Genomic DNA, 13,680 nt, shown 5'->3' on the forward strand with positions numbered 1-13,680 from the left:
AGGCGTTCTGGGATGGAGGTTGGGATGGAGGTTCTGCCATTATGGTGGGTCGGTGTTCATGAGCGCACTTACTTGGCGTTGTCCAGCTTGTCTTCATCAGACTGGCTCGTCTTCACCAGCTCGTAGTTAACACAGCCTGGCTGGATGGCATCGATCAGATCCAGGACGGGTAGGCTGGTGCTGATCTCTTTGTCCTGTGGACCCAACAGAGAACACTGTCAGAGGATGCCTGGGACTGTGTCCCTAACCACACGACACATGTAAACTTTGTGGACAGTTGGACAAGAATTATTTTAAAATAACTTCAAGATGGACACGCAATGCCCCAATTCTCTTTGTATGTCTGTCACAATGGTTGCATTAAGAAATCGTCACTTGAAAATGTTCCTTTGTATGTTCATCAGGCATGAATCAGAGGTGACTGCATGCTATGTGAACTATAATTAGCAGAATTTAAAATAAAAAAAATGAAACATTGGCACCTTTGATCTTTGATCTTTTATGCGGTCAAAATTCAATGTAAAAAAGGGAGAAATGTTCAGTTGAGAAATGTCCACTGACCTTGAAGCTTGATATTTTGGATTGCTTGCCTGCCACAGCCAAAACCTTATTGACCCAATTGACAATGACATCATCATTGGCTTTCTCTCCATCCCCGAGGTCCTCTAGCACGTTCAGGGTGTACCTGGGGGAAGGTAAACTCCAGGTCAATCACCGAAAAAAAACACAGCCACAGTTTTATAGTCACACTTTTGATTTTATGAAACCAGCAGATATTTTAATGCTCTGGTTAAAAGAAAATTGCACATTCATTTCTCAAAACTGTCCTACAATAAATCTGAAATGACAATAGCATGCAAGGCACAGGTCAGAGACGCATCTTTCATCGAGACAGATAATCACACCCTCCACTTTGTTATTGCACATTTCAGCCTCCCCCCTTCATAGTTACTCTCACTCTGAATTCACAGTCTGGTTCTGAGCAGCTGCTAATGACATTATTCATAACCCTCTTGTGCATGTAAATGATGGCAGTTGTGTTGCGCCACGCGCCTCCTCCTCCTCCTCCTCCTCCTCCTACCTCCTCATGAGCTGCCACACCAGTGCCAGCGTCAGGGTGGCGTTGCCATCGTTCAGGTCCTGCCCTCCGATGCCGACCAGGGAGAACTTGGCCTCGGTCTTCCCCAGCTCCACGGCGTAATTACAGTTCTCCAGCTGCGCAGACAGAGGGAAAGGGTTCGGGAAAACTGCACAGCTGAGGCAAACGTGAGGTCAGTCTTGCAAAGAAAGCGACTGCTGCCTCACCTCAGGGCAGACCTGGGTCAAATACGCAATTGTTTGGAGTAAAATATTTTCTGTGCTCAATCGACTTGCCTGGAACAATTGAGTCAAATGAAAGGACCAGGGGTTTGCACTTTTTGTATTTCATTTCATAGCAGGTTACAATACACCAGACACGTTCAGTAAAGCATAGAAAAGTATTTGAATCCAAAACTATAATGTATTTGGCCAGCTCTGCCAAGTGCTGCTAAAGCAGGAATGGACCACTTTAATTACTCTACCTGTCAGTCATTACAGCTAATGAAATTCTGGTAAGTGGTAGTAGTTACTTGTCAGCTACACTATAATATGAGCAAGTTGACATTGGTTTGTGTAATGTTGTTTATTTTTCCTATATTAAAATGAATATTTGTAAGAAATATGGCACTTTTTGTTAAGCTAGAAGTATGCAATTTACTTAATCTGACCATTTTGTACAAGAATGGGTGTTAGAAAAGAAACAGATTATTTAAGCTGTGAGGTGGACCTTTGATATGTACCTTTTTCATATTAGCCCCAAGTTTGGAGTAGGGTGGTCTGTTGACTTTGTTGTTCCAGTCGACTGGAACCTTGATCTTCTCATACAGTTGCAGGATGACAAGTGCATCTTGCAGGTCACTACAGAAAGAAAATGCAGATAAATGATACACACAAACAAACAGAAACAAAAACCCACACATACACAAACCTGCACAGGCACACAAACAAACAAACCCGAGACAAAGACACACACTCTACACAGGTAACCAGGTGGGGCACCTTACCCATATAGATGGTTGACATGGGGGTTGACCCCAAGGGAGTTCATCCAGTTACGGAAGGTCCTCTCTTCTCGTGTCTCACCTGAGGACAGAGAAAAATGCATCATGAAACTATCCACTGACAGAGCCACTTGTTATCCAGGATTAAGAATGTAAGTGTACATATAATGCTCATTTTCTGAAGACTATGACTCCTGTACAATAAGAGCGTGGAATAGTAACTAGAACAGGCCATTCAGAAGATATTTAGTCAATTTCAGCTCAAATTGAGCCATTAGTCTATATTTAATCTACCACATCACATCTACAGCTCATCCTCATACTGTAGTTATGTAAAGCACAACCACCAGGGGGAGCTCCAACCCTAAACTAATGCATGAAGGGATTGCCTTTTTTTTTACCCAGCTCTTCCTACTATGACATTAACATTTTCCACAGGAGTTCAGACAGGGATGTGAATCTGAGTAAACTGCATTTCAGTTGTTAGTCTACACTCTGTGACAGTGAGGACTATTTAAGGGTTAACAGACCAATACTGAACTACATCCCACTTTGTTTGTCCACTTTGTTCTTTTATTCTCCCCCCCCCCCCCCCCCAAGCAAAATACATCCTAGACTGCTTCAGAATCTGATCATATTAAACTCAATTGAAATAAGACCTGGCATCATGTAGCTTTCTCTACACAGCATGAAAAAGGTTTCCATGATGGCCTGAAAGCTAAAGCTAACCTGTTCAAGGGAAGCTCATTTACAACTTACAACTTTCAGGCATGGCTGATGTACAATATGTTAGCTTTTACCATATCTAAATATGCCTTTGAACAACTATAATTGTCATCATAGTAATGAGCAGACCATTGAGTACCACCAACTCCCTCCGCACCCATGTACCCTGTTAAACTCTCCTCCCCTAAGGCTGACACCTACCTTCCAGTCGGCCCCAGTCGATGTCCTGGTTTTCTGGCTTGGTCAGGGAGGGGTACTTATTGAAGAGGTTAGCCACGAAGGCCAGGTTAAGTTTTGGGTTGCCGCTGACAACATCGGCAGGTGTGACAAACTGCCGGCAGCCCAGAGCGTCTGCCTGCTGCAGCATGTACTCGGCCCTCTTCAGGTCATCCTTCTCCTGAATGACACACACACACACACACACACACACACACAAAGCACAGGGTCAGAACCTGAGGTCACATGACAGGACTGTTCTACTCAAAAGGCAGAGCTGCACTCTGTGATGTCACTTCCTCAGTCAGTAGTCACAGCGATGATGGGATTCCAGCATAGCACATTTACTAATTTGCTTATGCCATAATCAGTTACCTTATAAATCCCATAGCTAAATTATACCTCAGAGGAAATTCTGAGACTGTGGCCTCACAGATAACCATGGAAAAACTGAATTTTGTACATGGTAGGTAAACAGGACCAGTGGTGTGAATGTTTCTAGTTGAAATGTTAGCGTGACTGGTCCAATAAAAGCTGTGGGTGTGTAATTACCAGAATGGCATTGAGATGGTTACTGTGTAACTGTGGCTTATGGCACAGCCCATCCTACTTGGGCACTGAGGAATTCAGGAAAGTAGGAATAAATGTGAGTGTGTGCTTCTGTGCATGGCAAATGCTCAGTGACCCACAGAGGAAAACACACACACAGCAGTAGGGTTCCCCCATCAATAGGCCCTTCATCCACTGTGTCAGAGGTGTGACTCCCTCCTTCTTTCTGCCTCTCTTCCACCCTCGGTTTCTCTCTCAGTAAATAGCTGATTTTGCTGGTCACCACACAAGCTAACGCTGACCCCAGAGTAAACAAGGCCAGATGCCATTGTTTCCCCACTCAATCAGACCATTCTCCTGCATAAATCACAGCACTGACTGATATGTAAAACCCAGGAAGCTGGAACACACAGCAGTGTTGCTTTCAGTGTTACTGACAGTTAAGACACCGATGTCTGAATGGTCAAAGCTTAAAATACAATACTCTTTTCACACAGAAGCCATTAGGAAATTTAGGCCATTAATGTCATAAATACTCTCTGAGGCATGACTGTAGAGATGTTCCTTCTACTTACTTATTCACTTGGACAACAAATTAACTCAAGGTGACGCACAGGAGCACCCTCTGCATTTTACATGATCCAATTATATAGATATATTAAAAACAACTTGCCAAATTGGTACAATGTCCCACCCGGGACTTCAATCCACAGCCATTGCAAGCAATGTTCCTACCCCACTACTGCTCTTTGATTTAAAGTACAAAATATTAAGACCTGATGGCTTTCTACTCCCACAGAACAAAAGCAGAAAGAAGATGGCTTTCAGTGGCCATAAAGAATTAGAGGTATGGTACGGCCTCCCTATTTAACCCTGAGGTTTATATTCACATTGCAGGGTAGCACTGTTACCATTTTACAATCATCTCAGTCACCTGAGGACTGCACTCACATGACACATTTTATTACATTTACAGTATTTCTAACTGAAAATAATTTTGAAGTACATTTATGTACAATATACTGAGGATCAAGCCACATACTGACACCATTATCCATTCTGTGCTAATCCACAAAGTTATTCTTATTTCTTAAAGAAATAACATAAAGAATGGAGTACCTTTAAACAGGGCCTTTTAAATAGACTGACACACTAAGGCAATAGCCAAAACAAACAAAATGTTTAAAGCAATCTTCTTCCTCAGGCAGACCAATTTTGGTTTATGCGTTACTTCAAGTGCTGCCAAACTTAAACCATTTATTTTTATTGACTGCCTTTGAGCATGACAGTATATTTCCTTGCTTCCAAAGCTGTGTTAAATATTTAGCATTTAATGTGAAATGTGAAGATATTAACTCCACAGAGGTCCATTTGTCATTTTTATTATGAATTAAACATACTTCAGCAGTCATTTCTTTTCAATTCATGACGGTGGACTAACATTTTAGGTAGGTAGGAAGTACCTAAATATTATTTTATAATAAATTGATCATTATTTACAATGAGAAGATTCAATTAATAAATTGCAAAAGTTGTAGATTAGCGGTGCTTATGGTCAGGTCTCAAGGAGATACAAGCCAAAAAAATCAGTGAAGCAAGAAATCTCTTTTCAGAAAACTCTCTCTCAATATATAGGAATGGTTCTGAACTGGGAGAGACCGAGGCTTATGGGGGAGGGCAAGGAATCTGGAAAAGCTAAACGGGGCCACCACGGTGGGCTCCACATGCTATATCTTCACCGTTCGACATGATCCTAATTAGAGTGGGCACAAAGCACTAAATCTTCACCACCTCCCTGATCCCCACCAGAGCAGGCTCAATGCATTAAACAGTGGCCCCCGCCCCTGTCCTTGATCTAGAACAAGGCAGGCGCAGGGTAGTAAATCTTCTTGCCTCTCCAGGTCGGGCACAGGCGAGGTCGACACGTGTGTCTGTGTCGCATCTGCCGCAGAGAGCCCAGTGCTCCCTGAAAACAAAGAAAGCCGTATCTCTGAGCCAAGCCTTTTCAGCGAACACACACAGCCTCTCCCCTCGCCTGACTCATCTCCTGCTGCATTCTGATTGGCTGCCTGATTACAGATGCACAGCATGCATGCAGCATCCTCAATGTGTCATACTCTCGGTCCGCAGATAAGTTCTGCACGCTCAGGAGACGCAAGCGGGTCGAAGAAATGAGTCTAGGAGGCATCCTCAGTGAATACCACACAGCCATTTGTCTGTAGCGGGGAGCTGGTGGAGCTCTGCCATTCGACAGAACTTGACAGGAAGTTTTAACGCTCACAAATGCGAACAATATGCCAGCGATAACCTTACCAAAAAAGGCAGTCACATGCCAGAACAAGGGCTTCAAAGAGGAACTGGAAACTTCTGAAGATGTGTATTTTTAACTGGACCAGTTTTAACCATGTCTTTGTTCCTGTGCTTGGAATAGGCACAGCAGTATAGGGGCTATTGAGCCTGTAATTCAGGTGGTTGCAGGTTTAACTCTCCAGTGGGGCAATATCACTGTAGCACCACATCACTGAGTGTACATGATCTATTCAAATGTCTTCAGTAATACCATGCTGTATACATAGCTAAAAACATAAGCTCTGAATAAGGACAGCTGCTAATAGAATAATGTACTGCATTGGGACCCCACCCCGGAGCGAGCTGCAAAGCACTCTGGGAGCTGACACGTACCCCGAAACCTGACATGTCGATGTCGATGCGATCCTCGCCCTCTTTGAGCCCTTTGGGGGAGATCTGGTTCAGCAGGTGGAAGTAGGCTCTGGAGTCCTGGGGGGGGGAGAGACAACAAGAACTTTCACTCTACCGCTTTACCACTCAATTTTAGGACACAGTGTGAGACATAAAAATGGTCACGTGGGGGATGACAACATCACACGGGGACAAGTGCAATGTATACTGGGAAGGCATGCTCTGTCCCTGACACGAGGAAGGAAAATAATGGAAGCGGGAACGGAGGTCAACTTTGACAAGGAGACGGATGGAAAAAGAACACCCATAAAAAAATGAGACCTTCATGCCAAAAAACAGATGATCTATTGGAAAGGCTTTGTGGTGAGTACCTTCACTGAATTTGAGAAGTCTGTTAGCTGGATCACAGAGAGAGAAAATGATCAGTCAGATTACCAAAGTGCAAAAAATACTGTCAATGGGTTTTACAGATTCCTTTGGAGATTCATTATGGGAAGGTCACAATATTATGCCTGTTGTTTAAACCCAATATAATATCAGCAGTGAGTCAGAATGTACAGATTGATGGTGTGCATCCTGGTTGTTGTGGAAGATCTGTAGTTCTTTCCTGGAACAATGTGTGATTCAAGTTCAAATCAACTCACTGGGTCTGATTACTTTAAAAAAGGAGGCTCTAGTGGAGGTCAATGGTCCTTACATGGAATACATGGAATAGTTAAAACCATATTTAAATTTTATATTAAAAAACATGAAATGATAATAGGGAATTATCCATGGAAATCTGCATTTATATTAAGTCTGAATGTGAAGGCCAGCCAAAAGTTACTCCAGCCAAAAGAAAGAAAAGAATGAAATACACATTATTATTGTCAATTTGCCATTATTGTGAAACTTCCCCTCCAAAGGTAAAAGGAAAAGAGGTCCTCAGATTGTTTACTCTTTCTGTAATCTTGTCACGGCTCCAGACTTCCTCAGGAGCCACTTTCATTAAACTTTCACTGCTTCTACACCATTAGCAGATTCAAACAGCAGGACTGAGGAGCGGGCGGGGATATAAATAGCACAGCGCAAGCGGGTCGATACGCGAGAGACAGACCTGAAAGAGGAGGTGTAAATCAATAGCCTGAGAGCTGGAGAAGGTTTCTGAGACATGAAGTCAAAGCACTGCTGGAGTCCCATGCACTGGGCATGCAAGAAGGTTCTATGTTACTGCCCACAGTTGTTAGAAATGTCACGGGCCTGGTAACTGTTCTACATTTCCACAATTGACTTTTTAAAAGGGGTAGGACAGTGCCATGCCACAGGCTCATGGTGCAGTCTATTCAGGTGCTCATACAGTCCCCCCTCTGTTATACAGAGTGAGACTGGTCTTCTGAAAGACCAAAGGCACGGGGACATGTGGATGGGCCCACCTTGATGTCGGAGCTGAAATTGTTGATCTTTGTCCAGCCGGCGTTCTCCAGGTGGAAGTTGGCCCATCGCAGGAGCAGCTCCTCAGGGGAGAGCTTCATCAGGTCCTCCAGGGTCTCGCCCTCTCTCAGCAGGGCCGCCAGAGCTGAGGGAACAGAGAGCACCACACCACCATCAGCCCACCTGTCCTCTAAACTCCACCGACCATGTAGCTGTGAATCTTGTGACGCCCCATTTCTGGTTCTGGTGTATTGACACCTAACTGGACACAACACCATCACATGATTGAGATAATTGGTGATTTTGATCCAGTTTTCATCTGACAAGTTAGCAGTTTGAGTACCTAACATTAGTAATTGAAAGCAAATATCTTGACCAAGTTTGTAAGTGTATCCACCTAGCTACCAGTTGTTATCTACAGTACCTACTGCAATTCACTGTTAGCTCGCTATATAGGTAGCCTTCCTCGCTACAGCTACCTTGCTAGTGCTAAACAATTCAGTTAACCAATGTAACTGAAACTATATGCATGCAGGTGCAGAAACTAACTTTCAAAGTACACAATGACGTGATAGCGTTGTATCCAATCGTTGTATGTCAATACATCACAATGACACCGTAAATGGAAATAGGGCATTACAAGATTTGCAGCTACATTGGCTCTGCGTGCCTCAATGTCCCACCCACCACTGCTCAGCGCGTTTAGAGTTCCACTGTAAGGTTTAGTGAGGATGGCTTAAGTTAAAACATGCCTGCCTCAGCATCACACATTTTATTTATAAGAGTATTTAAGTTAAAGGTTGAAAAGTGTTGCACCCATCTCTTAAGGTTGGTCATTCAATCACAAAGGTGGGGAGCAGGAATCCGGATGTGTAACATTCCTCTGACCACTCTGGATCTGACCAAAGGATGCCTGCTCACTGGGGGCCATAATGCAGGGAATGCAAGTAACAAAGGAATAAATCCCTGTTGAAACTGCATGAATCACAGCCTTAACCAAGTGGATCCACGCCAAGGAGGTCTAAATATCGTTTACACACACATTAATCAAATTCTTCGCTCAGATTTCATAAACAGTTACTGAGGCTGTTCTGTTCCAAAGCAAGCAGAGGCTGAACAAAAAAAAATTTCACCGAACATACCGGAATTCCTCCAAAGCTCATCAGCTTGTGACGGCAGGCATTCCACACAAATACCGAGATCACTAGACAAAAATGCAAGGACTCTGCTTATCTCTGGAGTTAAATAACATAAACAATCACTGTTGACTTGAGCAAAATCAGGAGGTTCTACATGAGGTCATTAACCAATGAGCTGGTTATCCATAGATCAATCATGGGTACAGCAGATTTTCATATGAACACTGCACCCATCAATGACTACCATCTGTGGCCCTGAGATTAGCATATCCTTCCATTAGATGATATAGCACATATTAGACCTCATCGAAGAGGCAGTTAAAGTGACGGTATCTGGATACCTTCGTTCCGGCTCAGCTCGATGTCGGCAAACAGGCCGATCTTGATGATCTGCCACAGCAGCCCCAGCACCAGGTGGGGCTTCCCTTCCCTCAGGTCCTGCGCCCCAATGTTGACCACGTGGCAGCCGATGGCGGAGGCCGAGTTGAGGGCCAGGTTCAGGTTCTCCTGCGGGGGCGAAACGGCAGTTAGATAAAAATCATTAACCGTTAGAACTGTCCATTAAGTCTAAGTAACCCAAAGGACTTCCAGCTTCCCAGCCTGCCAGGACCCACCTGAATGGTGAACGGCGTCAGCTTCTTCTTGTTAATGGTCCTCTCATCAATTGTGTCTGGCACCGACAGGTTGATCATTTTACTGGAGTGTGTAAAAAGGGGGGAAAAAACACTGCATGAAAGCTTATCATGAGAAGTAAATGAGATGATCTCATAGAATGTTTCATTACACTATGTTACGTAGATTAATTTCATAGCATGAGGTCTAGGATGGAGCATCTCACTTAGAGTGTACAACTTTAGTACAACAATTCAACCTCCTCAACCTAAAAGTGGGCAAGAGGGCTGTATCGGGTTCTGGATTTCATGCTTTTTATTTCGTGCTTCAATTATAGTTCACCCATATACACGGTCAATCATTTCGCTCAATTAATTGATAGCCCTATGAATGAGCCTCATGAACTAAACGTATTAACTGTTACCAACATGGTGTATAGGGCCACTTAATTTAATAACTTAATTGAGCCAGTATGATTAGTGTAAACAAAAATCTGTAAACAGCCAATGGAATTGCCCACTCCTGCGGTAACTATGGGGTCATATTGGCACACAGAGCAACGCAGGCGGCCCTGAGCCAGGGACAGAGGGTCTCACCACAGCACAATGCCGTCACCCACAGCCTTGAAGAGGGTGTCGTTGTTGGGGTCCATGGGCAGCACATGCTGACAATCCTGATCCTGTTCCAGTGCCGTGTTTATCCAGTTCACAAACGCAAACCTCTCCTCCTCTGGAGTTGGGGGAAGAAAAGATAAAAAGTGATGCCACTAGACTCCAGACCCTGTGTACACTCTCCTCAGCCTTAATTTCAGGCCAGTGAAAGCCGAAGCCTTAGGTCTTCTCGTGAGGGGTTTCACGGTTCCATAGGCAGATATGTATAACACTTTCAAGTCAACGTGGATAAACAACATGCTATGACTAGTCTGAAAATGTTTTGTGTGACTTGGTGGATCTGTTGCCCCATGTCTCACCTGAGAATGAGTGCTGGGTTCCCTCACTGGACTGCTCAGAGGTGCCTCCAATGGCCAGAATACCCTCCTTCTTGTTGATGGCCTTCCTGAAAGTCTTAGCCACTTGACTGCTCTTCAGCTCCTGGAAGATCTGCAGGAAAGGATCAGGAGTCAGAGGTCACAGAGAGGTTAAGATCTTAGACACCCAGACTGCTCTACTTCAGCCTTTAAAATGAGCGAGCGAGCATGAGAGAGAGAGAAAGGGAGAAAAGAGATGAAGAAAGGGGGAGGGAGAAAGTGAGATGGAAAGAGAGAGGGAGAAAGAGAGACGATTGGTATTCCCGTTTAAGCCACAGTGCTTGGACATGCCAGAATGATGGCTCTCAGTCCAGGCCCGCATCAAAACAATATTGACATGAAAACAGCACATCACACAGCTGAAAACAAACAGCGCTGTTGACTAAACAGTGCAGTGAGTGTGTCTCCCAGGAGGGGGCAGCGCTGGGTGGGGGAGGAGCAGGAGGGCGGGGTGGAGCAGCAGAGCACATCTAATGGGAGACAGGGGAACTGGCACTGAGCTTGCTCTCAGATTGCAGGTATTCCCCGCACATGCCTGCTCGGTCCTACAGACCGCAGAGAGCCAAAGGAACCAAAAGAGGAACACATCCGGCTCTGTGAGGACAACAGCCTTTTCACTTATAAAAATGAACTTTACTGAACAGATTAAAAGCAGAAGTTACACTGAATTAGGTTCTGCATTTTACCCAGAAAACAAACATTGTTAGGGGTAATTTGATCAGGTGTCCTGGGTGGGGAACCTGACATGTAAAGGGAAGGTTAGTCCCCAATGGGGCAACACTATACCCACAAGCCAGGCTCAATGAAAGAGAAGACATTTCCCAGCACACGTACTGAGAATCTATCATGAAAACCTAAGGGGAATGTATACCTCATTACACTAAATGATCACTTTTTGTATCAGATCATGATTGTACACATTTCTCCGCAAATCAAAGAATACAAGTTTTTTTTGGAGTGATTGTTTTTGCCTGCTACACTATTTGCCATTACCTGGTTCAGTAAATAGCTATACTGTACACAGACTACATTTGTTCTGCTGCATGGCCTTTACGGTTAAAGAAACCTTTGTCTGCCACTGCAGGCTGATTTGTGTGTGTGTGTTTGTGTGTGTGTTTATGCGTTCGTGTGTGTACCTTCAGTTCCACTTCACTTTGCGGCCACACAAGGAATAGCAGCTCTGCAGTCCACGCAGTCTGAGATTACATCCAAAACCTTCCACTTCCTCTCAGAGAGGAAACTGATTTTTAAACATCTCTTTGATCTAACAAAGGGCCTCTGTTACAGATTACATTGTTTGTCACATTGGAACAGGGCAGGACAAACAGAATAAATGAACCCTCACAGGACTCTGTCCTGTTCAAAATAAATCAGCCAATAAATGACATAAGAATACTGTATGAAATGCCTATTTGCCACAGTCATGTGTGAACACAGGTATATATTTCAGCATGTTTGCCATGTTCCTGACACAACCGGACCATTTATCACTGCTATACTCTAGTAAGAGACCTCCAATAACAGTTTTTATCTCACCCAATAGAAATTCAATTCAAGGTCACCGTGACACCAACTGCAGTTTCGCAAAAAGTCTTAACCAAGGCGACTTACAAAATGAAGAATCCTTTCTTAACTTTGGCATTCAGAAGTAAACCAATCCCACCTAAAGATCATCTGAAGCATATTTGGGAGAAGAGCAATCAGTTTCAGCTGGCCTAAAACTGCCCCATCACCGCTAGAAATGTATCAGTAATAACCAAGATATAAAACTGCTTATACGGCAAATCTGGTTAAGAACAGTGATTAAATAACCATATACCATTACTCTCCACTTACATACTCTATTGAAGTACCCCACCTGCATTATTAAAACTCAGGTTCCATTACCATTGATTTTTTAAATTATTTGAATCAAGACTCGGAACCTTTATCAGAACAGCAGGAGCAGGAGCAGGCTTTAAAATCTTTGATAATTTTTTTGATTATAAAACAAAAACTCAAATAGCTGGGGAAAAAAATAATTTAGTGTGAGATGAGTTGAACCCGAAAAACACACCCCATAGCTGTAAAATGGCATTCAACAGCCTGTGCACATAGGCCCATTGTCCAGCCTGACCCACATTACTCTCTTCTTCACCTTAAATCTGAGGGCACTGGTGCAGTAGCACTCAGCGTGGAATCAAGTGCTACACACATAGCAGCAGGGCTCAGGCAAGCTGGGATGTGTTCACATCTCCCTCCGTGGGGCATTATTAGGCAGATAGACAGTTTACACAAAGTGTCCACGCGCTTCCTGCCACTATTCACGATTCGGTTGCGAGCCAGTGAGACGTCATGCCCCGTCAGGGCTTGCAATGGCTGGCACATGTCCTCTCGTGCCGTCTCATATTCAGCTGTGCAATGTTTAGAGACAACTGCTGCAAATCCACCCAGCCTACTCTCAGCTGATGGAATGAAAAGTGGTTTAAAAAAAGGAAGATTTTTTTTGCTTTGAATAACATGAGTGGGAGTTCTAAAAAAAAGTGATGGCCAGAAATAGAGAAGAGCATTTCATAGAGGACTATTGTAAAGTTGAGAAACTGTACACTGAGCCAAGTCTGAAGTCAGAAATGAATGAGGGTTTTCATTCGTCTGCCAGACACTGCCACATCACATTTCTCTCCCGGATGAAAATTCCTCAGTTCCTCCTCTTCCTTTATTCATGAAACTCAACACAGTTCAGCAGTATGTCATGCAAATCTCATTTCCTTGTGTGTGGGTGTGTGTTTGTGTGTGCCTGCACGTATTCCTGCATGCAAGCATATGGTAAAACCATCATCTATCCTTTTAACTTCCCCATTGATTAAGCTAAATGTATGCCACCTTTCATAATAAAAGCGGAGTGTACAGTGCAAGAGTGTGCTCAGTGTTTCTCAGACAGGGACTGACTCACAGACACAAACTCCTCAAAGCTGATCCTGTTGTCTTTGTCGCGATCTCCCTCCTTCATGAGTTTCTGGACGATCTCGCGGACTTTGTACCCCGGAAGGGGCAGGTTGGCTTCCTTGAACAGGTCCTGGAGCTCACAGTCACTAATGAAGCCATTGCTGTTCAGGTCTGGGGAAGGAAAAACACCACGATATCAGCGGCATAAGGAAGAAGGATCATGGGTAGAGCGCCGAATCCAAACCAGATAATAAAACAAATAAATGTTGCACTCAAGCTAGGATCGAACGATGAA

At 43.9% G+C, this 13,680-nt stretch overlaps 1 protein-coding gene across 4 annotated transcripts in view; it reads right to left on the reverse strand.

Annotated features, from left to right (window-relative positions):
* LOC133123772 (plastin-3) overlaps positions 1-13,680 on the reverse strand; it is a 33,536-nt gene that overhangs the window by 1,438 nt on the left and 18,418 nt on the right. For 3 of the 4 annotated variants that reach the window (XM_061234298.1, XM_061234297.1, XM_061234299.1), the window contains exons 3-15: positions 13,393-13,556; positions 10,404-10,533; positions 10,030-10,162; positions 9,436-9,517; positions 9,163-9,328; positions 7,685-7,827; positions 6,255-6,350; positions 3,009-3,204; positions 2,085-2,163; positions 1,821-1,938; positions 1,082-1,215; positions 562-685; positions 73-194 (exon numbers count right to left, since the gene is read on the reverse strand). In XM_061234298.1, coding sequence (XP_061090282.1) covers positions 73-194; positions 562-685; positions 1,082-1,215; positions 1,821-1,938; positions 2,085-2,163; positions 3,009-3,204; positions 6,255-6,350; positions 7,685-7,827; positions 9,163-9,328; positions 9,436-9,517; positions 10,030-10,162; positions 10,404-10,533; positions 13,393-13,556 — 1,687 coding nt within the window. Of the gene's footprint in view, positions 1-72; positions 195-561; positions 686-1,081; positions 1,216-1,820; positions 1,939-2,084; positions 2,164-3,008; positions 3,205-6,254; positions 6,351-6,643; positions 6,671-7,684; positions 7,828-9,162; positions 9,329-9,435; positions 9,518-10,029; positions 10,163-10,403; positions 10,534-13,392; positions 13,557-13,680 lie in introns of all 4 variants that reach the window. The other variant, XM_061234300.1, reaches the window with a different exon arrangement.

Source organism: Conger conger, chromosome 3, assembly GCF_963514075.1.
Source record: "Conger conger chromosome 3, fConCon1.1, whole genome shotgun sequence".
Lineage (NCBI taxonomy): Eukaryota > Metazoa > Chordata > Actinopteri > Anguilliformes > Congridae > Conger > Conger conger.